Source organism: Pelodiscus sinensis, chromosome 16 (assembly GCF_049634645.1).
Source record: "Pelodiscus sinensis isolate JC-2024 chromosome 16, ASM4963464v1, whole genome shotgun sequence".
NCBI classification, from domain to species: Eukaryota; Metazoa; Chordata; order Testudines; family Trionychidae; genus Pelodiscus; species Pelodiscus sinensis.
Window position 1 is genome coordinate 27,246,034 of NC_134726.1, and position 24,750 is coordinate 27,270,783.

General features: G+C 50.4%; 1 protein-coding gene across 4 annotated transcripts in view; it reads right to left on the bottom strand.

Annotated features, from left to right (window-relative positions):
- MICALL2 (MICAL like 2) overlaps positions 1-24,750 on the bottom strand; it is a 41,186-nt gene that overhangs the window by 5,053 nt on the left and 11,383 nt on the right. Inside the window, exons 2-12 of one of the 4 annotated variants that reach the window (XM_075899568.1) lie at positions 20,507-20,555; positions 16,635-16,776; positions 13,583-13,773; positions 11,964-12,085; positions 11,757-11,825; positions 10,671-11,324; positions 9,368-9,582; positions 8,196-8,271; positions 7,697-7,821; positions 3,924-4,040; positions 624-688 (exon numbers count right to left, since the gene is read on the bottom strand). In XM_075899568.1, coding sequence (XP_075755683.1) covers positions 624-688; positions 3,924-4,040; positions 7,697-7,821; positions 8,196-8,271; positions 9,368-9,582; positions 10,671-11,324; positions 11,757-11,825; positions 11,964-12,085; positions 13,583-13,773; positions 16,635-16,776; positions 20,507-20,555 — 1,825 coding nt within the window. Of the gene's footprint in view, positions 1-623; positions 689-3,923; positions 4,041-7,696; positions 7,822-8,195; positions 8,275-9,367; positions 9,583-10,670; positions 11,325-11,756; positions 11,826-11,963; positions 12,086-13,582; positions 13,774-16,634; positions 16,777-20,506; positions 20,556-24,750 lie in introns of all 4 variants that reach the window. The other 3 variants (XM_075899567.1, XM_075899570.1, XM_075899569.1) reach the window with 3 other exon arrangements.

Consider the following 24,750-nt stretch of genomic DNA (forward strand, 5'->3'; position numbering starts at 1 on the left):
CAGAGAAGATGGGGAGCTGGGAATTCACAACAGAATGGGCCATGCTAGGAAGTCGTCACAGCATTCCACGGCACAGCAGCAACGTCTGCCAGTCCTGGTGCAGCCCTCCCGCCTCATCCGTAACACAGCCTGTGCCAGCAGCCTAACATTTCTTACAGGCACTGTCCTATTGCAACCCAGTTCTCTGCCGGCTTTTAAATAGCTCCCTGCTGGCTTTTGCCACAGCTCAGCCAGCGTTTGCCAGAGCACCAGGATGCACCCGCTTACTTTCACCTCCGGCCTGTGCTGGAAGGTCTCAGCCGTATCAGGGCAATGAAGCAAGCACCTGGCTGCTGCCAAGAGGAGTTCCTCTCAGCTGAGGTGAATTACACCACTCGCTTCATGGCCATGTCCTATATTGCAGCCACCACCCTCCTGCTGTTTAGAGAGAATCCTGCTTCTCCCCCCCAATTCCCTCTGCTCCCCTTTTCTGAGGTTTCACATTAACCCCCTGCAGCGGAGGCACGGAGGTCGTGTCAGCAGAGAGGAGCAGGGTGCCCCAGACTGAACTGAGCCATACGGGGCTGTCTCTGGGGAAAGTCTTCATGACCGCCTTGCTTTGCCTCTCCCATCGCCAGCCATACCTTGCTCGGGGATGCCACTTCATTGCTCACAGGGCGCTGGAAGATTTTTGGAGCCAGTGGTTTACCTAGAAATTAAAAAAAAGATCACCCAGGATATCACCTCTGCAGAGTAACTACTAGGGGATTAGAGAAAGACAAGGTAGGAGAAGTAATAACTTTCATTGGACTCACTTCGGTCTGTCCCATAAATGAAATTAACTCACCCTCCTTGTGTCTCATCCTTAGAGCCCTGCAAATCCACTTTATAGCCACGCATGGGGATGAGAATATCTCCCCCTCATTTTTGCAGGTATGGATGCGGCTGCGGATACAAATTTTGTATCTGCGCGGGGCTCTGCTTATCCTGGGACCAGCACAGCAATGCTGCAAACAGCTGTGGATCTGAGACTAGAGCAGATCCTGTTCCATCCAAAAGAGGGCAGCGACGACACACACACTTCAGCCAGGACCGTGCGGAAGCCGCCTCTTACTACTGTCCAGACTCTGCTGGGGTCATTCCTTTCTCTACGCAGGAATCCACAAGCCCTCTACTAATTCACTGGCCTGTCAACTCCTCCTCCACTGCAGCACACTCCCTCGGGAGCCACTAGACACCCAATCAACCTGGGCTGGCTGCAAAGGGACCAGGAGAGCCCTGATCCAGAAGTTTATGAAAGCACCGTGGTGGCAAAGGCGCCAAAGTCAGCCCTAAACAAAAATTTTCCCTCAGCCTTGAAAAGTCCCCAGACTATTTATAGTGACAAAGAGTTAACATCAGCCCCTTAAGAGCTGGGCTCTCGCTATGGGAGATCTCTGTCACGCAAGTGTCACTTTAACCAACTTACTGGCATTGAACAAAGGAAACAAAACCCAGATGAGCACATGCACTTAGAAGATGCCCAGAGACTGGGAGGGCAGAGATGACCCAGTGGTTAGGGCACTAACGTGCTACTCAGGAGACCTGTGTACCATTCCCTGCATGACCCTGGACAAGTCATTTGGGTTTGTTTACCCAGCAAGATCCCTCCAGCAGCCAGGATCTACAGACTCGGCTCACACTATAGTGCTAACAATACCTGTGTAGACCTTCAAGCATGGCTGTGTATCCCATCCCACAGCCAGAGCCTGACCACTCACACAGCTCTAGCACAAGTCTGTGTCTCTAGACCCAGCTCTGACACTCATCCCCAATAGGGTTTGCTCTTGTCTCTCTGTGCCTCAGTTTCCCATTTGTCAACTGGGGATAATACCTCACAAGATAAATCCACTGACAATGGTGAGGCACTCTGTGGTGCTAGGTGACATATAAATACCAAACCAGACAGTGCATGCACAAGAGGGCCATGGTGCTAGAAAGGCAGAGTGACCTATAAAAAACACCATGCCCAGGAGTCAGGGGAGAGTGCAAATACAGCAGGAACAATAAAATAGTTTGGGGAGGGGGCCATCAATATTCCCTCTGAGCTCTTCCATTTACATGAGGATTTTTCCCCCATTCGTGTGCAGAATAAATTTTGTTATGTGCACCAAGGCAAGTGTGAATGTGCACCACAAGCAGAAACAGAACACCTAGCTGTGGGCACTCTGCTAACCAGCTGGGTGGCATTTGAATCTCACCAGAGTAGCTGCACAAGTGCCCAGCTTACAGAAAACACTGAGGGGGAGGAGGAGTACCTAAGAGCTGCTGGCAGCCACAGAGCCTTTTACTGGAGTACCAAACACACAGGCCTGAGACCACAAAGCTAGGAAGGAGCTCATGGGCAGCTCTCAGCACAGCCCGATCCTCAGCTCAGAGAGTTTCCTGGCTTTACTGCTTCTTCGGAAGAAAGCAGTGACTGACCCTCTGCTATCTCTGCTAAACCACCGAACGGCACTCTGACGCAGCCTTGTATCGGGCTGCCTCCCCCTCTGCGCTGCCTCAGACGTAGCCCTATAGGAAGGTTCCTGCTGTGAGGAATGTCCAGCCTGACAGTGGCCCTCCACAAATGAGGTGAGCTAGCTTAGTGAGAAAGCCATCTCCCAAAGAGCCCCTGCACCCAGGTGCTCCCTTTGTGCAGCCTCTGCAGCGCCTCCCGTTGAGGGGCAGAGCTTGGAGCCTGCTGCAGGTCACAGGGAGACACAGCACCCGGTTAGCTTGGCTTGCTAATCCTACCGCATGCTTAAGGTAATCTTCCTCCCCAGGATCCCAAAGCACATTCATTCAGGGGCACAATCTATGATGCAAGGTTTATGTCCATGTCACGGACAGGGAAACTGAGGCAGGGGAAGTTAAATGATGGCCCACAGAGAGTTAGTGGCAACACAGGAACGAGAGCCCGGGAATTCGGACTCTTTGCCCCTGGCTCTAATCATTAGGGAAAACATTGCCTACAACAAAGGAGCTGGTATTATCTAGTACCAACCACAGAATGGGCACCTATGAAAATGGGAGAGACATACAAGGTTAGTGAAGGGATAATAAAGTTAGCACTTGTGACCAGTCAGCTCTCTCTCCGTACTGAGCGATTCGGAAGCTCTAAAGGGACCCTTTTTCTAGCCTCTAGCAAGGGGGCTTGAACCTCTTCCCTAATTCATAGCTCAGAACAATGGAAAAGGAGCGTGACAAGTGGTGCAGAGGAAAATGCCATTGGCCGTTTTGAAAGAATATCATGTTGCTTGGCCTATGCAGGGCCAGTCCTGAGACTAGTCAGGAAGCTACTAAAAGGCAGCTCTTCATCCTGGGTGTCCGTGCAAGCTCAGAAAGGCCACTTCCTGAGGAAGCAGCCAGGGGTTACTGGGCTCCAAACCAGAGTAAAAGGGTGGGCGTTAGTGGATTGTGATGTGGAGGTTAAACTAGATGCTCTGATGGTCCTTTCTAGTGTCAGCCTCTGTGACTGAAATGTGTTGCATAGGTAAATGAGGGGAATGGGTTAGGAAAGTGGGAGCAATGGCTAAGAAAAGCTGAAATAGGTGGGCTCCCGTCTACACTGGACAAAATCAGTGTGTTCAAAGAGCTGACGTGTTAAAATCCTAATAAAAAACAGGGCGGTTACAGTTTTAATGCATGACAGCCAGAGAGGTCAAACCTGAACTGGGGTTTTACCTCAACCAGCTACTACGTGCTAAAGGATTTGACTGGCTTAGGGAGCACAAGCTAGCTAGCATGTCAGACACACAGCTTTTTCCCTAGTGAAGACAAGGCTGTGGAGACAGGTTTGAGAGCAGAGATCTCTGGGTACAGCAAAGAATTCGTCTCTCACCTGCAAGTGTGGCTGACAGACAGCCCTGGGCATGCTCAGAGGAGAAAACTGTTTTCTAGAGATGTAAAAGAAAGGCTCTTACCTGGAGCAGACACCTGGTTTGTCGGGCCTGACTCCTCCTCTCCACATTTTCTCCAGTCACTGCTAAGACTCTTGTTAGGGATCAGTTTCTTCTTTTGAGGCAGCGCAGCAGATGGAGCTAAATTAAAGAGCGCAGACACGGTTCTGGGGGTGAAAGGCACCAGGCTTCAACCCTCAACCAGCAAGACTAGCCAGTCACCTTCAATTACCATCTCTAAACTCAAACTAAACCCTACTGGCACCTTCACTCTAACGCCACCTCAGAGCAACAGCAAACCTACAGCGCTACATACACGTTGACCTTTTCTTTTCATTAGCAGGATCCCTACGAGGCAGTGTCAGCTCTGCACACCCAGGCTTGGCTTTGGAATAATGGCCCCGCGCCAGATGCTACACAGATGGGCATGTCAACCAGTCACTAGACTGCAAAGCCATGAATGCCAAACCCGCTGGGGTACTTGAATTAGGTCCTGGAGGGCTGTTCCTTGACAGTCATGAGAGATTATAGTTAAACCCCAACTTATCTCACCACGACTTCCCATCCTCCAAAAACGTTGAGCCCTAAAAACTAGGGATGTAAATGGTCAACCAGTAGGGGATGGAACAGCTTCCCACTGTCCCCAGCAGGGGGCTGCTCTAGCCCTATAGGGCCTGCCAGAGCAGCTCCTGTCTGTGGTGGGCCTGGCCCAACTCCCCCCACAAAAGGTTACGCCAGGCCTGGGAAAAATATGGCCCACAGGCTGCATCTGGCCCACCAAGCCACCAGATCCAGCCCGTGGAGGCAGTAGGGAGCCCCAGGCAAGCTCCCCTGCTTGCCTCACACCTCACTCAGAAACATGGCTGCTGGGCCTCATTTCTGTTTCAAAACTGGAGGGGGGGAAGCTTCAGGAGCTGCCCCCACCCCAGCACAATCCCATTGGCTGGTTTCTAGTCAGAAACTGGCCAATGGGAGCTGCCTGTTTGAATAACAGGCAACCAAGAAGAACCATGCCCCCTCTCCTCGGCTCAGTTATCCACACATGCACATGGCTGTGCAGTCCGTGCAGGGCAGGCAGGCAGAGAGAGAAATGTTTTAAGCTCTGCAGGCAGGCAGGCTGGTTGGACTGCTGGCTGGTAAGTCTCCTGGCCAAGGCCTGCCTCTGGCACCCCAGCCCCTCCATTCCCCAACCCTCTGCCCCCCTCTTGCACCCATACCCCCTCCCAGATCTGGCATCCCAATCTCCTGCCCAAGATCACAATCCCCTCGTACTTTAGGTCACATCCCAAGCCCCTGCACTCCAGTCCCCTGCTCTAAGTCAAAACTGCCTCCTTCACCCAAACTCCCTCTCAGACTTCAGTCTCCCTCCTGGAAGAGTGCAGGTAATGGCCCCCCACCAAAAATTATTGCCCACTTCTGGGTTACACGCTGGCTCCCTGGGAGTGAGGAAGAGCAGCAGCTCCTGCCAGCCCTGCAACCAGGGAGACTTTGCAGTATAAAGCTTAGTTAAACTTTATTGTACAGAGCCTACTAGGATTGCTAGGAGTTTTAACAAATTACACAGTTACATTTTCAAAAGAATTTTTACATCCCTACTAAAAACACACCTGAAACCTCAACTTTCATTCATTTGAATCCCAGCCCTGAACACTGGCTGGAGAAAGGACGCAGAGTGAGAGCTACACAGTCTATCCAAGAGGCAGTCACCAAAACAAGCTAAGAGGAGGCCATACTATGAAAGCTGTGAAACAGAGAATGTCGCCCAAGAACCAGTTCTCCTTTCTCCACCTACCCGCCAACTCCAGGTGAAACAATGCAAATGCACACTCACCCCCTAATAAAAAAATAATCAAAAAAGGGGGCCTGGGGATTTTACAAGCAATTTTTCTTTTCTGTGGACAATTTTCAAAATTTCACATTTTCTACGCCCAAAGCCCTGCCAATTACTTACCGAAATTTGCACTGATTTTTTTTTTAATGAAAAGCTTTAAATTGGTCCTACCAGCACGTCAAACCAAGCCCACCTCTTGCCATGCTCGCCGAGTAGCGCAGAACAGCCTATAGCTGAGAGCAGGCAGATATGCCCCTGTGTGCCAACAGGTGTGGAAAGGAGGCTGCTTCTGAGGAAACAGGGGAGCCAAAGAAGGGGAGAAAACCAGACACTACAGAGGAGGAAGAAAGAGAAGGGAGCTCAAGGATGAAGAGAAAATAGAAAACAAGTTTAAAAGGACAGGATTACACCCGGATTGGAGGGAGCGGTGTGTGTGCGCGCGTGTGTGTGTCTGTCTGTCACATACAGACCCAGTGAGGTCTCTCACAAACAGGGTATAGCCACACTGCAATCAGCAGTAAGCTCTGGCAGGGACCCTGTGCTAGCTTTTGTCGAGCTTGCATGGCTAAAACTAGCAGTGAAGGAGCAGTGGCCCGGATGCCAGCAGGGGCTGGGTGCATGCACCTCCCCAGCAGTCCAGACAGCCTGCACTGAAGTCTGCCTCTCTTTGTTCGCATCCCTACATTTAAGCCCTGCCAGCTAGATGAAAGCTGGCGAAGCTCTCTCTCCCCAAGCTGCAATGCAGACAAACCCACAGTGTGACGGGCAGCAGGCATTTCTTCTTCTTCTATCCCACCCCACCACAGACTTCAAAAAACAACGTGGCACATTTGTGGACAACATTTGAACACCGCACCCCTCCCCCCCCCCAAATAAAAACCCAGCCAGACTAGAATCCAGATCCCTTGGCATGTGCAAAGGGAGGGCATGAGATGAGATGGCAACTAATCCATCACGAACAAACTAGGATGAGGCTTTGCCAGGGGAAATGTGACAAGTCAAAACTGTCCATGCCAAGGGTGTGGGGAATGGGCTAGCGAACCATTAGCAAACCGTGGGAGGTCCCGCCAGTATGCGGCACCCTGCCCTATTCTGCTGTGCTGACTGTGAGGATACATAAAAGTGCTGGTCTCACACAGCAACAACAGAACGGTGCCTGTGCTTCAATTTCCAGCCGAGGCACCGGGGTAGCACTTTGGGAGCCATCTTCCCTCCACTGGTGGATTTTTAGAAGTACATACATTTCTAGGGAGTCCATGCTCCCTGGTCTCATGTGTTCCATGCACCCCTCCATATTTTCAAGCCCCTGGTCAGCAAGATAGGGAAGGAAGGGGAGTGACAGCGCAGCAGAGGGAATACCAAGAGATCCTGTCTCTTGAGGATAGAGGGGAAAGCCAGCACCACTGGGGGAGTCTTCTTCAGTGCACCAGCAGACTAACCGGAAGCAGCTGCCATGCCCCAGCTCTGTACTAGCCCCGTAGCCAGCCAGAGCAGCTAGGACTTTAGTGCCAACATGAAAGTGATTCTAAAGCCAAGGGCAGAACTCCCATGAACACAGTGAAAAACCAACCCCCTCAGCAAAAAGTTGCACCTGGACCTGAGCCTGAGAAAAGCCCTGGGACGATGACGTGATGACGCCAGTGGCTGAGTGGCCTCGTTATCTCAGGCATCCAATTATACACCTAGAGAGCAGCAGAAGTCTTGCCTCCCACCAGCTAGGGGAGAGCGAGGTTACATGAGAACTGGCTCGTCTTCCACAGGTGAGGCTGCTCCTGCCAAGTGAAGACTGGGACCCCTTGGGGACCCAGCCTAAGGTAGAGGAGGGGAAACACTGTTTTGAATTCTCCCCACTGAATTTCTGGAATCCAGCACTCTTGCTGTCACCAACCTAGCATGCCACGCTCCTGGGCAGCTGGAGAAATGGTGAGCAAAGCTCCCGCCCTAGTAAGCTTATAAGCCATCTTACCAGTGTTCTTATTTGCTGGCAAGGCAATGGATGAAGGTGACTTCTCCTGTGTGGGGTTCAGGGCTGCGTTGCTGGGCACTTTGGCACTGTCCATAGGTTTCTTAGGACCGCCCTGGTTGGAGTCTCTGCCAGGGAAAAAGATACAACTTAGAAAGTTATATACATGCAGGGGGTTGGACCTCAGTGAAGCTCTTGACTCCATCATCTGTGATCTTCCCCAGAAACAAGGCCCAGGACTTTCAAAGCAGCCGGACAAAAGATTCACCCATTCCAGGTGCAGTGAGTTGGAATGAGTTCTCCTGCCTCTCAGCCCTGCCCTTAGAAAGCCAAAAGCCAAGCAGCAAAACCCACGCTGTCACAGTCAGGGTTTAAAAATGAAAGAGTTTCATGTCAGAGTTCAGGTCTCAGACATTCAAGCTTCCGACTGAATGGCAGCGCTAAAACGTTCACATGCTCGCATATGCTCAGCACTGGCAGCTGCTAACTCTGGGACACTCACTTGTTGGCTGCTGGCTTCAACATGGATCGCCAACCTTCTGGGCTCTCTAACTTCTCTTTGGTGGCATTCACTCCTCCTGCTGGAATAGAAACAGCAAGTAAAGAAATCTACACTTGACCCAGCCAGCTGACCTGCTCCAAGCCGGATCCCTCCCTTTGCAAACCCAGACTAAGGGAATTTCAAGCTGTTTGTGGCTCTTAGGATATGCTAACCCCTAATTTGGTGACTGTGATGTGATAAACCCAGGACAAGACCACACAGATGGAGATTAAACTTGATGCTCTTGTTCCTTTTTCATTCAATTCCAGCTGCCCATTCTCTCTCCCTCCCCCTCGGATGAGACATGACCTGTACAACATATAAAACCTCAAAGGATCCCAAAGCACTTCAAAACCTATATAGAAACCTCCCATCCATGCAGAAATTCAGCCAGATGGGAGATTAACTGGGGGAGTTGTTTAACATCTTACAGCAACAATGACTACTTAAAAGCTGAATGTGGAAAATATGGTCTCGCAGTTGAAACTTCAAGAGAAACCAGATGCAGGGAGCACACAGATACCCAAGACATGAGCATCAAAAGACAGCTAACTTTTCCAAAGACAGACATAATCATAAGGGGTCAGGCTATTAATGTCATGTTTCATCCAGAGGACGATGCCTGCAGAAGAACTGTGCTTAAGACACCAAGCTTAGTTGCTGATTCTGTGTTGGTGCCATCTTTTAGATCCCAGAATCTTTACAAGTGTTCCTAGGAGGCCTCCAGTGTCCACTTAACTTGTGACACCTGACAAAAATCACAAGCTAGTGTTGTAGGGCAGCTGGGACACTCCAGACTTCATGGCATGACTCCTCAGTGAGACAGACTTCTCCACAGGCCTGCCCTGGAGGGACATCACAATTACAGTTCTCCTGGGACTGATGAGTCCATGTTGTGCTCTCTGCCCCAGAGATTGGACAGTTTTAGTGTGGGTTACCGACTGGTACAGATGAAAATCCCAGGCTTGCTGGCCATTTATTTTTTAGATCTCAAAAAGCAGGGCTTTGAAGGTGCCAGAAATGTGAAAGGTAAAAATTTGAAGGACATCATGTAACACTCTAACCTAACCCTCAGAACCATGTTAACCGGGTTTTTAAAATAATAATAATAATAATAAAATCATCGCTCTCACCTCTGGCATCCTTCGGGTCAGGTTTACACACTGTGCTGGCAGATCTGGGGATGGTTGGGCCCTTCTCTCTGTTCTGCGTGACAGTCGAAATTCCTAACTTGCTTCCTGGATGTTTGGGTGAAGGTTCATGGATAGTTACCGGTGTCCATGCAGCAGGCCCTGGTTTTTCTATATGACCTGGTTTATTGGCCTGTGTTTTGTGATCGGGGCTCTGCCTAGGGGAGATAGTGAGAGAAAAGCCGTGAAAGTGAACAGGAAGAGTCTTGTGCAGGCCCGTCAATGGGGGGAGGAGGGGCAATTGCTCCAGGGCCTGGCAATTCAAAGGGCCCTGGGCAGCGCACTCTAGACCAGTGTTCCTTACTGTATTCTGTCGGTGTGCTGTGAGGCAGTCGGAGGTGTGCCACGGAGAACAGAGTTCAAAATGGCCACCCTTAAAGGGGCAGGCGACCCTTTTTTTTTTTTGGCTCAACAAAAAATTCTTGGTGTTCCGTATTAAAAAAATTATTGTTTGGTATTCCTGGGTCTTAAAAAGTTTAAGAAACACTGCTCTAGATAGTGCTAAGAGGAGGGGGTTGTGGTCCCAGTGGTGCTGACAACTGGTTGCCCCAGCCCTTCTACCTGAGGCCCCGACCCTTCCAGGAGCACAGAGCAGGGGCCTGGTCAGACTCAGCTCACCTGGTCTCATGAGTCTCATCTTTATTGGCCTCCATTCCAAAAACCCTCTAAGGGTATGTCTACACTAGCCCTCTAGTTCGAACTAGGGAGGCTAATGTAGGCATTCGAAGTTGCAAATCAAGCCCAGGATTTAAATATCCCACACTTGATTTGCATCTTCCTGGCCGGTCGCCATTTTTGAAATTTACAAGTCTGGACTATCTGCCCTGTTAAACCTTATTCCAGGAGGAATAACAGGTAGTTCAAACTAGGGCTTTATTTCGAACTACCGGGTCCCTGCTGCGTGTAGACGTGGGCAGTTAGTCCGGACTTGTAAGTTTAAAAAAAAAAAATGGTGACCGGCCGGGAAGATGCAAATCAAGCGCGGGATATTTAAATCCTGGGCTTGATTTGCAACTTTGAATGCCTACATTAGCCTCCCTAGTTCGAACTAGGGGGCTAGTGTAGACATATCCTAAGAGTCTTAACAATAGATGGTCTCCTGTATGCCCCTACCCCTCCCCCCGCACCCAAAAGCAGAGTCTAGGGAAAGAAGGCTGGAAAGAGACTGACTCTAGCCATCCCCATTGCTTCTTCTGACCTCCCTTCCTTTTGCAGGAACAGATGATTGAAAGGCAGAGGTTCTTACCTGCTGGGCAGCAGGGAGCCATGCGAACTGACCCCTCCTAGCTTGTTTGCAGAGGCATTTAACCCAGGAAGAGCCTGTGTGAGATGCTGACGTGCTTTATCCTTCTCATTGCCACCTGAGTTTGCCTGGGAAATATGTAGACTGGACGTGGTTTTACTAGCTGCCTGTGAGGGATGAGAAGGAAGGACTTGATCTTTAGTAGCTGGTGATTTGCCAGTCGCAGACCCTGACGTACCCGTATCGGACTGAAAGAAATTCTCTCGCGCTTGCTGCGTTTTTGCTGCGTACGCTGTCCAAGAAGGCGAAGTGAGACCTTCATGGTGATCTGATTTATTCCCAGCTGATGGTGACCATGGAGCAATTAGGCTTTTGGAGCCGGAGCTGGAATTGCTTCCAGCATGTGACCCAGACAGCCTGGTGGAACTGGGGGGATTGGAGGTGGAGCTGGTGTCTCTGTTGAACTGATTTGGTTTCACTAACACCTTCTGGGGATCTCCTGAGGCTGGGGAGGTTCTGGCAGGTTTGTTCTCTATGCTGTGTGGTCCAGAATTCCAGAGATTGGGTGGCTGCTGGTGGTTGGTACAGATGTAAGTCCCAGGTTCTGTCCCAGTTTTGTAGGCCCCCGAGAGTAGAGTGTTGGAGCACTGCTTGCACCTAGGGACAGTCGCAAAAAAAAAAAACCCCAAGCTATTAGGAAACACTCTCAAGAGAGCTGGGTGCCACCAAGACGAACGCAGCAGCCAACTGCAGGGACATCACAGAGGAGATATGGACACGCAGTACTGGGAAGGGCCAAACCGTCAGTGCAAGGAACACCACGTAAAAACCCCATGGCTGCCAAAGAGAGCCATGCGTGTGCCATGCTGCCGCCCAGATCTCCCCTGTGCCATGCTGACATCCCCCCCACATAAACTCTGAAACATCAATCAGCATGACCCGCGCAGATCACCGCCTGGCCAAGAGGTGCAGAGGACAGCGAACCAGTGCAATGGAAGTCCCCTAGATGTGGATGGTTTTACCACATCAGTGTCATAACAGCTGAACAAGGAGCAATGTCCATTCCCTCATGCTCCGAGTCAGGCATACCCCACCCAGCTGGCTCTGAAGAGCCTGTTTATTGTCCAAGAAGCAGCCATCCTAGTCTCCAGAAGCTCACTGCAGGTGAAACACAGCAAGTCACGGAGGTTAACAGGCAGCGAGGCAAGGACAAGCAGTGCACAGAGGCTCTTCATGGCTCTTCTGCCCAGAAAGAGGGTCCTCCCTCCCCTTCCCCCCTCCTCCCTACGACTGTACCTGAAGCAGTTTCTGTGATAGAGCTTCCCATCGACCAAGTGTCGCTGCACCAGGTGCACATGACTCCCACAGATGGCACAGCCGCTGCTGCGGATATTACCACTGTCTGTCAGGACCCTTTTCTGGGGGAGAGAAAACAACAACAGAGGTGGGAGCCATCATTCCAGCACAAAGCCGGATCTGTCCCACACAGGCTGCCCAACCTGGAACATTCGACAGCAGCAACCAAGCTGGAGAAAAATTATCGTGGGGGGGGGAGGGGGGAGACTGGCTGGCTCAGGAGCCCTGCAATGGGACAAAGCCTTGTAGCACAAGGTCTCTGGAATAAATCCAGCCCAGACTGATAGCAGCCAGAAGCCACTGCCAGGTGAACACTGTTGGATGCAAATATAAAGGGAGGCACGTGGTCTGAGTGAAGATCCTAGTGATGCTGACGCCATTTAATAAACCCACCACCCCAGCCAGGACCTTTACTGACAATCGCACCCGCAAGATCAAGGACGAGCTGCACCATGAAGAACTTGGTTGTTTTGCTTCCTCTGTTAAAAGCTAAGAGGAGGTGGATTCTCTCTCTCTTCACTGTTATAAACCACTCTGTCACTAGCACACCTATTGCAGTGCTGCATGCAATATTAGCACGATTAGGATCCATGCCACCATATTCTAGTGCTTGGCATTGTTTTGGAAAGCCCCTGGGATCCCCACCAAGTTTGCCCTTGTATAGACAGCAGCATTTGCCACTACCATCCACTCTTGGTACAAATTAATATATTAGGACTTAGAGCATTACCCTAGGGCAGAACCCACTGGGGTTCTGTCCGGGGCCCACAAGACATTCCGTCCATGTGCAAAGTTGTCAGATTGTTCTGGTTTCCACCCGCATCCTTTGTTTCCTAACAGTATCACTAAAGTGACACACCTGTAAAGGACGCATGAAGTGAGGTGCATGCTGATTGCGCGCAACAGTGACTGTGAGAGCCGTGCGCTCCCTCTGCATCCAAAGGCTGCTACAGTTCAATCGGCACCTCCTGCAAATTCTAAGTGCACAAGCTCAGCTAGCAAAACTTCCCTCTCTTGGGAGACCATCTTGGTAACCACAATCTTGTGCCCCGCTGAGATGAAGGAGGCCCACTCACTAGCCTGGGTTGCTCATTGTTGCCCTAGGGGCAGAATCATACCAGAGTTAAGATATTTTATGCTCCTCCCTTCTTGCCACCAGACGGCACGCACATCTCCCTGGGCTTATCCAGGTCAACCATTGATCCTGAATGGGGAGAGACTCAGCAGCAGGTGTGAATTTAATCACCAGCACAAAGAGCATCTAAAATCAGCGCACAGAGCCTGGATCTATCCAGTGGGGTCGCACAGGCCCTAGACAAGCAAGGAATGGCCCACGTCCAATTGCCACCTGATGGATCACGTTAACCAGGCAGATGCGCTCTCACAAGCTCGTGGAGCACGTCAGCCATAAGTAGGGCCTCTGGGTTTAATCCCATGATGGGAGAGTTGGTGAATGATCAACAGTGGGTCAGGATTCGTCCCCAGCACGTGGAGGCCTCCCAGACTGCTTCTCTCACTCCGACCAACCGGCTCAGAGTAAGTGAACCCTCTTTCCTTACCGATGTCACCGGGGGATTCTCCTTGGGCAGATCCCGCCCCGGACGTGCTGGGTCTGTCTTGGCTGTGGGCGGGGGATGTGCTGGTGATGGCTTCACAGGAGTCTGCTTGATGGGTTCCGAAATGACCTTTTTTCCGGGTGGCTCCTCGCTGGATTCAGAAGTGGGACGTTTGATTCCAGACAGGCCTCCAACTGGCAGAAAGGGACAAGGGAGCATAAGCCAAAAACACAGGCCTGGAAGGGATCTGTATTTCACTATAATGTCTGAAGGGCCCCACAAGGCCCCCTTAGGTACTATACAAACACACAAGGTGACATGGGCTTCCCCACAAGGAATTTTCAGCTCAATTCAGTCAGATGCAACAAGGGAGTAAACAGGGGAGCAGCGGGTATGCCTGGCAGTGCTAGCTGCTGATCCTCTCCTTCTTCAAAGAGGCTGGGACCATCTTAAAAAAGGCCATTCCTCTTGGGAAATTCCAAGGAGGAAATGTGAAAAAGACACCCCATCCCGAAGCTGGGCAAGTTCAGCATATCTATGTTGGGTACTTATAGAGCCCTTGCTACTAAATATCTAAGCACATCACAATTTGTAATGTATTTCTCTTCACAAGACAGAGCAGTGCTGGTATCCCCATTGTACAGGAGGACAACTGAGGCCCAAAGAGGCTAAATGACTTGCTCAATATTACACAGGAAATCTGTGGCAGAGCAGGCATCTGAACCTAGGTCATACAAGTTGTTAGGTAGGCTCCTAATCACTAGCCCATCTTGTCTCGTAGGCTTTTCCATGAGTATGTGTGAACAGAACTGGGAGGTACCATAGGAGCAGCTATGCAGAAATAAACAGGATTCAATACTCAAAAGGCTTGGGATGCATGTGATAGATATGAGCGAGGTTTGGGAGTGGGAGGGACTCCTTAAGGTTGCAATAAACAGTTGGGGGGAAAAAGAATCACCAAATGTCCCCAGAGTCCAATCAGGAACAGGGCACAACTGCATGACAGCCGCTGGAAAGGGCAGGGAGAGAATGGCCCTTTATTAGCTCTACAGTACGGTCATGACAACAGACCCTGGCCCAATGTGACAGGCTCTGTTATTTAGTCCATCTTGCAGGTCTGTTCTTTTCCCTCCACACCACCATCCATGTTAGCCACATAGTGGTGGAGGAACCATGCTTTCTGTGGGACAAAGAATTATTCTAGCTGCAATTTTGGTTTTAACGGCCGAATGAAGGAACAGCCATCTGCAAAAAAAGAGCTATAAATACTTCAGGAGAGGGAATGGGGCAAGAGAAAGGGTGAGTGATTCATGGTGCTGTATGAAAGTTGCCTCCTCCAAAGGCGGCTCAGGAAAGCGATCCAAACAAATAGCAAGTGCAATTTCACCGCAGGGACCAGCAGGGTCACAGTGAAAGGTCTAGATTCCAACTTGCCATTCCAAGAACCCTGTGCAAGCAAAGGACGCTTCAGTCCTGCAAAACCTCAGTACACATCAGCCATTCCCTGGTTTCGGGGCTGCAGAGAAGGAGTGGTGTCTAGCAGGAATATGCAATAAACAGGACGTCGAGGGCAAAAGGTCGCTGCCCCTGGAATTCACAGTCTGCTGCAGGTCAGAGGGCGCATTCCTGGCAGGCCTGTGGGCTTGGACATACACACTTACCCCAATGTTCTCAGCACAAACATACATTTTGTAGGACGCTGGAGAGTACAAAAATGTGGAGTGTTTAATGATGTGGTAGGCGAGCTCCCTCTGGAGAGACCCCCAAACTGGCACACAGCCCACCACTCAGCACAAGCACTCCACAGCAGTGTTCCTTGTAAGCTCTGCGCTCGTGCAGGCGCTCAGGAGAGATTCAAATGCTGCCCAGCTGATTAGCAGAGCACCACAGCTAGATCTTTTGTTCCTACTGGTGGTGCACAGTCACACATACCTCGGTGCCCATAGAAAAATTTATTCTACACAGGGACAGAAAAAATTCACACATGGACAGAAAAAATTAGAGGGGACATTGCTCCAGAGTCTGGCTGTCTTTCACTTTTTGACATGGATTTAAAGAGACAAGACCAGGAGGGCGGGGAGGAAAAAGGGCAAGAGAACATTTAGCTGTTTGGAAAAAAACAACCATGTTTACAATGCAGATCCCAGTTCTGTAACTGGACCTCTATATTCAGGCCCCAAGCCTCACCTCTCCAAAACATTCTTCAGAGAACCCATCAGTCTGGCTTGTTGTATTATTTCATGTAATAGTATCATTTAAAGCCAGATACAAACCAGATCTATCATAATGTGCATGTAAATCCTGACTGATGGTATTTATTTTGCATTCAGTTATACGAGTGTAATAATCTCTGAAGCCCTTGGGCCTAGTTTACACTTAAAAGTTTTACTGTGGAACTATGCCAGCACGGGGGGAGATTTTACACTGACACAGCCATGTTGGCAAATGCCCTAGTGCAGATCAATTATACTGGTATAACTGTGCTCACATGGGGATAGCCTATACCTGTGGAAGCACACTCAGCCTCTGCAGTAGCTTTTTGCCTGGGAGTGTCAACAGGCATTTCATTCTCCACTAGGGATATGAAAGGTTAACCAGTTAACTGGGGGGGGGGGGAGCTGCTCCAGACCCAGGGGGCCCACCATGGACAGGGTCTGGAGCAGCCCCTGTCCATGACAGGCCCAGCGCCTCGTGGCTGTTCTGGACATTCAGAGCAGGCCCTGTCTGGGATAGGCTGGGGGTGAGGGCCGCTCCAGCCTGGGCACAGCGGTCTCTCCTTAATTAATTAGCCGGTTAAATATTAAATAAATTCACATTTAACTGGTTAACCAATTACATGGGATTTTACAACACTGGGCTCCATGTTTACCACAAGCCCCTGTGTCTTGTGTGCGGGGGGTGGTCAGGATGCATGCACACAGGAGATCATAACAACTCTCTGATTTGCTTATAGGTTGCCGACTTCCCCACTGCAGACTGGTGGGCAGGGGTAGGAGGACAAGGCAGAATTCCGCCCTGTGCAGGGCACCTGGCACACCAGGGAGGGGCTACTCACTTGGCGACCGTCCGTGGAAATAGTTATAATACTGGGAGACATAAGTGAGGATGCTCAGCCTGTCCGGCACCTTCAGAGCCACCATATCCTCAGCATCCAGCAAAGCAGGAATGCCCAGCTGTTCTTCAGCCACTTGAAATGCCTGCAGTGGGAACAGAAGGGAAGGGGTTTGTGCTCGCCCAGTGACCGGCGCAGTCAGCCAGCCATCAGGAGTAAGAGACTCAAGGTAAGGAAGCACCACAGCACATAGACTCCTCTGGCTCAGAGCTATACAGAGGAACAGCTGGACTAGATCAGCTCCTACATTACATAGCCCTTACGGGAACTCTGACAGTCACCACTTTGAGCCATGACAGGCTGCTGCCAGCTCACTCCACTGGAACTCAGCTGGGTTTCCCCTGCTCTTCCTTGGAAGGGTGTTGCTCTCGGTAGATGGATACATGCTCTTTTGTAGAGAAGAGGGGTTGCAGCCCAATGGAGAAGGCCGAGCTGGACGTGTTGAGTGGGACCATCAGGCCTGGCTTGCAGGTTTCAGTCCTCCCCTTAATGCTCCCTTTAGAGGGGTTTTGGGAAGCAGTGGTTCTCGGGTCTTGCCTACGCAGCAAGTTAACGCACAGCAAGCTAGTGTGTTGTAGATTCACACCCTAGCGTGCCAAGCTCTAACTCGCCATGTCAACAAACTCCTGGTGTTTATGCAGAGCTTTTCACTCCAAAGTCACTGCCAACAGTCAGCTTCCCAAAGTCCTCCCCCTGCGAGTTAATGCAGTTAAATGGACCTACTTGGCCAAGGTCGCCAACGGAGCCAGAAGCAATATTAGATTCAAAGACTTCCTGGTTCCCAAGTCTCTGTTCAAATCGTGCATTTCTAATTCATGTTACCTACTTCAGTGCTGCCTACCAAGCCAGGTACTTAGGGCAGCCCTGGAGAGCATGTACTAGTGCTAGACAGACAGAAGTAAAGAAACTCTGAGCAACTCTTTTTCCCAACACTGAGGACGACACTTAAGGGGACCAAAGAAAAGAGCAATATCCCTGCACCTACTGTCTTTCTACGTCCCCACAGAGCTTTTGCCAAGGACCTTATCTGCCCATTATTCTTCCTGGCTTCCAGACCTGGCTCATGTACCCTATCTGTTGGAATATCCCCCTCTTAATGGAAAGACCCCAATGGGAGCTTAGCTTTTCAGAGAGCAGACACAGGGCCTCAACAGAAACAAAGGATGAAAGTCTTTAAGACAGGGTCTAACTCAGGGCTGGGCAAAATACGGCCCAGGGCCTGGATCTGGCCCACAGTTCTCTCTGCTGGGACCCTCAGGCACACAGCTGCTGCAGATTTAAAGCTCAGTCCAGTGGCTCTCTGCTCTGGAAGGAGGGAGGGGGAGGTTTTGTGTGATCTCCCCAGCCCCAGCCCAATCCTCAACTCCTATTGGCCAGAAAGAACCGGCCAGTAGGAATTGACCCCATCCAATCTCTCAGCTCCTATTGTCTCAACATGCTTTACAGAGAGGGAGAAAAATCTTTTAGAGATGGAGAAACTGAGGCACAGAGCCATGAAGTGACTTGCTCAAGGTCAGCAGGAATAGATCTCCCAAGTCGCAGTCAAATGCTCTCTTTTCACTAGGCCACACTGCCTCCCAATAGTAGTGCAGGAAAACGAACAAACATCTTCCCCTTATTTACATGTTTCCCTTCCAGTAACACAAACAGCCTCTGTTTATTTTTTGGCATTTGGGGAAAGACACATTCTTCCTCGCCTCAAGACCTTGTATGGCAAGTTTCAGCCTGGAACAGATTTTTCCAGTTGTGTAATAAAGCCCCAGCAAAGAAGCCTGTGAGCAGCAAGGCAGCAGCAGGGACTGAACAACAGCAGAAGAAACAGCTGTGGGAGCAGTTACTCCCCTACACGTCCCACAGGCATTCACAAGTGCCAACAAAGCGTCGGTCGGGTGGTGCAGAGGGGCATGGGCTGCCCTCGTCAGAGTCCCATTAGCACAGAGACAGGCTTCCTTATAGCAGCAAAAGGGGGGAGAAGAGACTGAAAAACAAAGGACATGAAGAGGACAGAGGCCAAGATATGGAGAAAGACACAGAGGGGGAGACCGACGGGCTGGCACCGGAGAGGAGAGACAATACAGACACAGGAGGCACACAGATATTTTCATTCATAAAACCAACCGAGGCAGCTTGTGCGGCCCATTGCACAGAAAGAAAGACCGACGGAAAGCCGCCAGCCACAAGAAGCTAACAGCCATCCAGAACTTCGCAGCAGCCTTGCTGAGTCCCACACCCCGACCACCCAGGCCCATCTGGAATGGCAGTTTGATGTGAAGCGAGCATGGGCCGCTGCCAGCCCGGAAGGGAACAGCAGCTGAATTGGCAGCCCATCTTTTACAGAGGAAGGAAGGGAAAATTCCTTTCTTCAAGGACTCGTCCCACGCTTGGTTTGTGGAGCCAGCCCAGGGAGCGGGTGGGTGATCTGAGCTCTATCTCTTCATGGAGGAAGGAAGGAAACCGCCGCCCGAGTCTGCCCTGTCCCCAAGCTGCAGCAGCAAATCCAAGAGGGACACCTTCTCTCAACATTTAACTCTGCAGGGTGTGGGGGTGGCAGGATAAAGCCAGAGGCCCCTTCCTTGTGCCTCACGCTATCCACCAGTCCCCTTTTGATCTCTTGAAAGCAGCACACAGCCAGTGCATTAATGCATCTCTTTCCTGGAGGTTTCTCCCTCCTCCAACCCCCCGCCCTCCTGCCCTGGCTCCCTGCGGTCTCCCTGCTCAGGCAGGCAGAGGGCAAGGCAGCATCTACATTCTGGCACCCCGCAAGGAGTCCATGGCCACATCAGGGGCAATGGGGAAACGTGGGCCTGCTCCTTCGGTACACAGAGCACACCGCCCCCCAAAGCCTGTCCCAGACAATTGCCGGGGGAGCTCCCAGAGACGACAGGAACGGAGCACTCCTCCCAATACCTTTATTGAGGATGGTAGAGGAGAGCTCAGTCATCCCCTTAGTTTTCAGCTCCCAAACCGCTCCCCATCTCAGCATTCACCCTGCAGCACCTCCTCCGAAGCCCCACAGTAGCATGGCTGTTCTCTGCTTGGAGCCGGAGCACGGGCTGGACCGGGTGAGGGTTACAAGCAGTGTTTCCGGGAAGCTGAGCACTTGGGCAGCCACCCAGGAGAGAGTCAAATGCCACCCAGCTGAGTAGCACAGCGTACCACAGCGTTTTTATGGTGGTGCACATCCACCCATGCCTTGGTGCACATACAATTTATTCTGCACATGGATGGAAAAAAAATGAGAGTGTGCACTGGTTACAAGAGAGGAGTCCTACATGGCCCAGGGCAGGCGGCTAGCCCTGGTGCCCGATTCTTGGAGCAGCAACATGCTGCCCTCACTCTCTCTCACACACAAGCCTCTGCCTCTACTCTGTGCTATAGTGTCCATGAGCACTTCAACTGCTGAGAGCTGACCACCGCATGCCCCTTCCAATGTGCCTTTCATCTCTGCTTACTCCACAAGAGAACTCTCCCCCTCCTCTCCAACTGAGAAGCCAGTGAAGATGGAGCAATCGAGAAAGCCCCTGTCTGGGGATGCCTGTCTAAACAAAGGTGACAGCACTCACCCAGGTAAGAAAGCTGAAGGGCTGGGTGCTGTACAATAGCAGGGGAAGTTGGGACACTATGAGTCACCCCATCAGCTGCCCGTAGAACAAGCCAGCGGGTTTGAGCATGCGGTGTTTTAACATGCGCCATTCACGGAGTCACCACTGGTGAACTGTGGCTCACTCCATGCCGAGCACACAGTGGAAACTGGCTGCCCCAGGCATAGCACGGCCTGGCTACCAGCAGAGAGCAGAACCGCAAACGTCACTTACCAAGTGGTTGTTCTCATAGACGTTTTCCTTACTGAGGATGTTGAAGTTTCTGAAACGCAGAAGGAGAGAGAGTGCTGTTAGCGCAGCATTGGCAGTCCCGCGCACGCAGCGTCTGTCCCTGCTCCCCAGGACCCTGGCTCTTTCAGAGGAGAATGGCAGCTTCCTTCCCACTCTGACTGCCTCCGGGGAGAGGAACTGTACTGGGCTCCACTGGAGTTCAGGTCTATGCTACAGATTTATTGAGCAGGGGTGTGAAAAATCCACACCCCTAAGCGACACTGATAAACCAACTTAACCCCCCAGTGTAGACAGTGCTATGGGTGGAGCTCTCCCATCAACACAGCTGCAAGGAGGTGGATTAACTAACCCACAGCAGCCCTGGACAAAGGTGTGAGCTCAGCATGGGAGACCCATCTGTGCGGGTGCGGACTGTCCTGACAGCTGGAACTAGAGCACTGTTTCGACTCCCATTTTCCAGGGCTGGCCTCCCCCCCCCCCCCCCCGTCTGTATCACACACACAGTGGGCTATGCCACGCCCGTCAACCATGCTACACAGATTCAAGGCTTCTGCAGTGTGGGAGAGGAGAAGGCTTTTACCTCCTGCCTTTATGAAATCCTTGCTCCCCATTCCCCAGCAACCCCCAAAGACAGCTGCTGTGGACAGAGCACAACTCTTGTATTGGTATTATCATCACTCCTCCTGTAGCAATCACATTCCCCAAATGGTCATATGTGCAGGTCCCCGCCCCTCCGTCAGAATTAAGAGCCCCTGAGACTTCCCACATGGCACTTGGGCTCTCATCCTCCAGCAGCTGGGCAGCCAGAGTCTGCCTCTCCCCCAGAAAAGTGGTGAATATTGTGAACTTCTATGGCACATCTACCTCCTGTGATCGCAGGGAGAGGCAGATCTAAGTTCTAGATTCAAATCCTGTCCCCCGAGCCATTCTCTGCTGTTACATGACTTGAGTCCGAGCAAGAAATATTTTCCCCTGCGATACAGCACTCAAAAAGGCTTTGTCTACACTGGAAATTGAGCAAAAAAGCTTTAGTTATTCACAGGTATTTGAACACACGCCCCTCCACGACAAAAGCCTTGGCAAGGGGGTGGGAATTTTATGTCAGCAAAAGGGCAGACACAGAGTGTTTACAATGCCTGAATTGTTGACTATGTCTACACTGGGAAGGTTTGGTGACAAAAGGGCTATCAATATGCAAAAGTCACCAAAAGTGAAAACCGATGAAAACCATTTTTTTGCCTCCCACTGTCGACATTTCATGGCCACCTTGCTAGCTCCCCATTGAGCATCCCACAGTGCAGTGTTGTGGGAAGGAAGAGCTGATCCCTGCGCTTCTTGGGATTCCCTCATAGCTCTGTGAGCTCTCCCGGCTGATGAATGTCAAAACAGCACAGCGGTCTCTCCAGCCCTTCCCCTGCAACAGCCGAACAGTAGCATTCCAGTGATTTGTTTTTTGTTTGTTCCCCAAACAGAGCAGCTCACTCAGCTGCCAGATACTTCCCAATGCTTTGAAAGGGAAGGGGTGCATGCCTGCAGGGCAGCAAAGATCACAAGACACTGAGCAGAGCCTTCAGGGCAGGCACTGTGGGATACCAGCGGAAGCCAGTTCTCCCCACAAAAAAACCAGAAGAGTCCACACTAGGGATGTAAGCAAGTAGTCTACTAATTGATAAGCCTAATCTAATCAGTTAGCTGAGTCAACTACTCACATTCCCTCACACACACTTTGCTGCCTCTCTATCAGAGGAAGCAAAGGTGGGGGGGACAGGAGCCAGTGCTGGGGGGAGCCAGATTAAAAGCAGGTATTAGAGGCAGCAGCGTGGCCGGGAGAAGCTGTCACAAAGCAGCTCCTGTCTGCAGCAGCCCAGGCTGGCCGCGGGCAGAGGCTGCTCCAGCAGCAGCCCCTGTCCACAGGAGGTCCCATTTCTTCACTGGGACCTCCTGCAGACAGGGGGTGCTGCCAAAGTAGCCTCTATCTGTGGCCAGCCTAGGCCCCCGCAGACAGAGGCTGCTCTAGCCAGGAAGGCAGCCCAGCTCAGTCTTGGGTCGCATCGGGTCTGGAATATATGACCACTGCAGCTCTGCAGTTTAAATGTAGTAGGAGTCGGGTTGCCTGCCTGCCTACCCAGCTTTTACCACATTTAAACAGCAGAGCCGCAGGGGGGGTAGTTCCCAGACCTGGTGCGAGCCAGGACTGAGCACTTCTTCCCGTATCGATTAATCGTGTAGTCAATACAAATTCTGTTGACTACACAATTATCGAATAACTCACCTCTTACCATCCTTAGTACATATTGACTCTTTGTCAACAATAAAGGGAGGGGAAAAGACAAAAATCTCTTGCAGGGATGGAAGTTTTTGTTGCCAAAACTGAGTGTTTTATCCAACAAAAGTCACATTGTAGTATAAATGCTCTCCCTGTTTGGTTGCCAAAAGGCAGGTTTTGGCAACAAAACCTGCCAGTGTAGACAAGATCCAAGTGACGTGGTTGTGTCGACAAAAGCGGTGTAGCATAAACATACCCTAAGAAAGCAGACATCAATGAAATCTAGTTCTCTTTCTATTCACGATGCTGATGGGTCTCTCAGCCTGAATAGTGGCAGACAGTGCCACTTTTATTACTACTCTCTAGTCCAGGCATGTCCAAAGTCCGGCCCGCGGGCCAATTGCGGCCCGTGTTCCGGTTTAATACGGCCCACAGGTAATTTGGCAATATCTATTTTTTATGGCCCCCAACGAATCCATATGTATTGAGATGAATACATTGTAAAATCTCAGTTAATGTCAGTTGGTCTAAATCAGTTATAAATATATTTGGACACAACATGTATACTTGGTGTTATGTTCCTGTTCATATTTTTTGAACTTAAAAGTTGACAGACAACCTTTATTACCAATAATATGTAATGTACTTTACAATGTTCCTGACATATATTTCAGCTTCCTGGATTTTTTTTTTTCATCTGGCCTTCAGATATGAAAGGCAGAGTGATTTAACACCTGTTTAGATTTGTCATCCATGTGACGAAATGAAAAGTATGCCGTTTGCAATAAACTTTGCATAAAATAGTTCATTTGCGTTTAATTTTAATGGTTCAAAGAATGTCAGGCAAAATGGTCGGCCCTCACGCATGTTCACTTCATAAAATCTGGCCCTCTTTAAAAAAAGTTTGGACACCCCTGCTCTAGTCCAACACGCTCTGATCCGGCAACATCCATGGTCCGGCATGATTTTAGTGAGCTGGATGTTCACTTATCGTGGGTGTGACCGAGTTTCGTGCAGTCCCATAAGGTTTGTTTATAGCCACCAGTCCTGGCTCTCAGTGCTTTGTGCTGTTGCTTAGCTCTAATTTCCCAGTATAATGTCTTCTAAGAGCCCAGGAAGCAGCGAAAGTGTCGGTAATGCTGCTAGACAATATTGACCTCCTATGGTTCAGCAAATTCTCTGGTTTGGTACTAGTCAGGTCCTGAGGGTGCTGGACTAGAGAGGTTCAACCTGTAGTCAGTTTCACTCTCTCCAGTTGTCACAGTGCTACAGTTTAGGTTAGAAACACTGCAACAGAATGTATAAAGCATGCAGGGAAATTACTCATTAATTACAAGGTAACAAGTTATTCATATGACATTTTGCAAACATTTAGGCCAAAACTCTGGGTTTTCTTAAATTCTTAAACAGCCTTCCCTTAAACACCAATTCATACATTTCCCCAAACTCGGGCAACCACTTCTATTTAAAGGGAACAAAGCATGAGTACATGAAAACTCCCGAATAAAGCTGCCACACACTGTGTGGCAAAAATGCGTGGATACATCTCACAATCAGAGTCATCTGCATGACTGCTACTGAAAACATGGGACAAAGTGTGTCCTTTATATAATTCATACAAGACACAAATGATAGGCACCAAATAAGGGACGTCCCTTAAAATACATGACAATCGCCTGCTTCAAACATTACAGTGAGATTTGTCCTTCAATAACAGAGGGGTTTGAAAAATTCCAGTTGCTGATTTCAGATTTCAAAGTGATCAGAGTAGCTTGTCTTTTAAATCATTTCCTGTCTTCCAAGGCACAGATCACCATCTCTTCTCTATTTCTCCCACTTTCCATGGAGCACTGAGCGTTTACCCACAGGAACTGCTGAGCCTGGCAGAGGCAGAATAAGCTGCCACTTGATGGTGAAATCTCACTTCTGAACTCCCCCAAGAAATGCACAAAGACAAGGA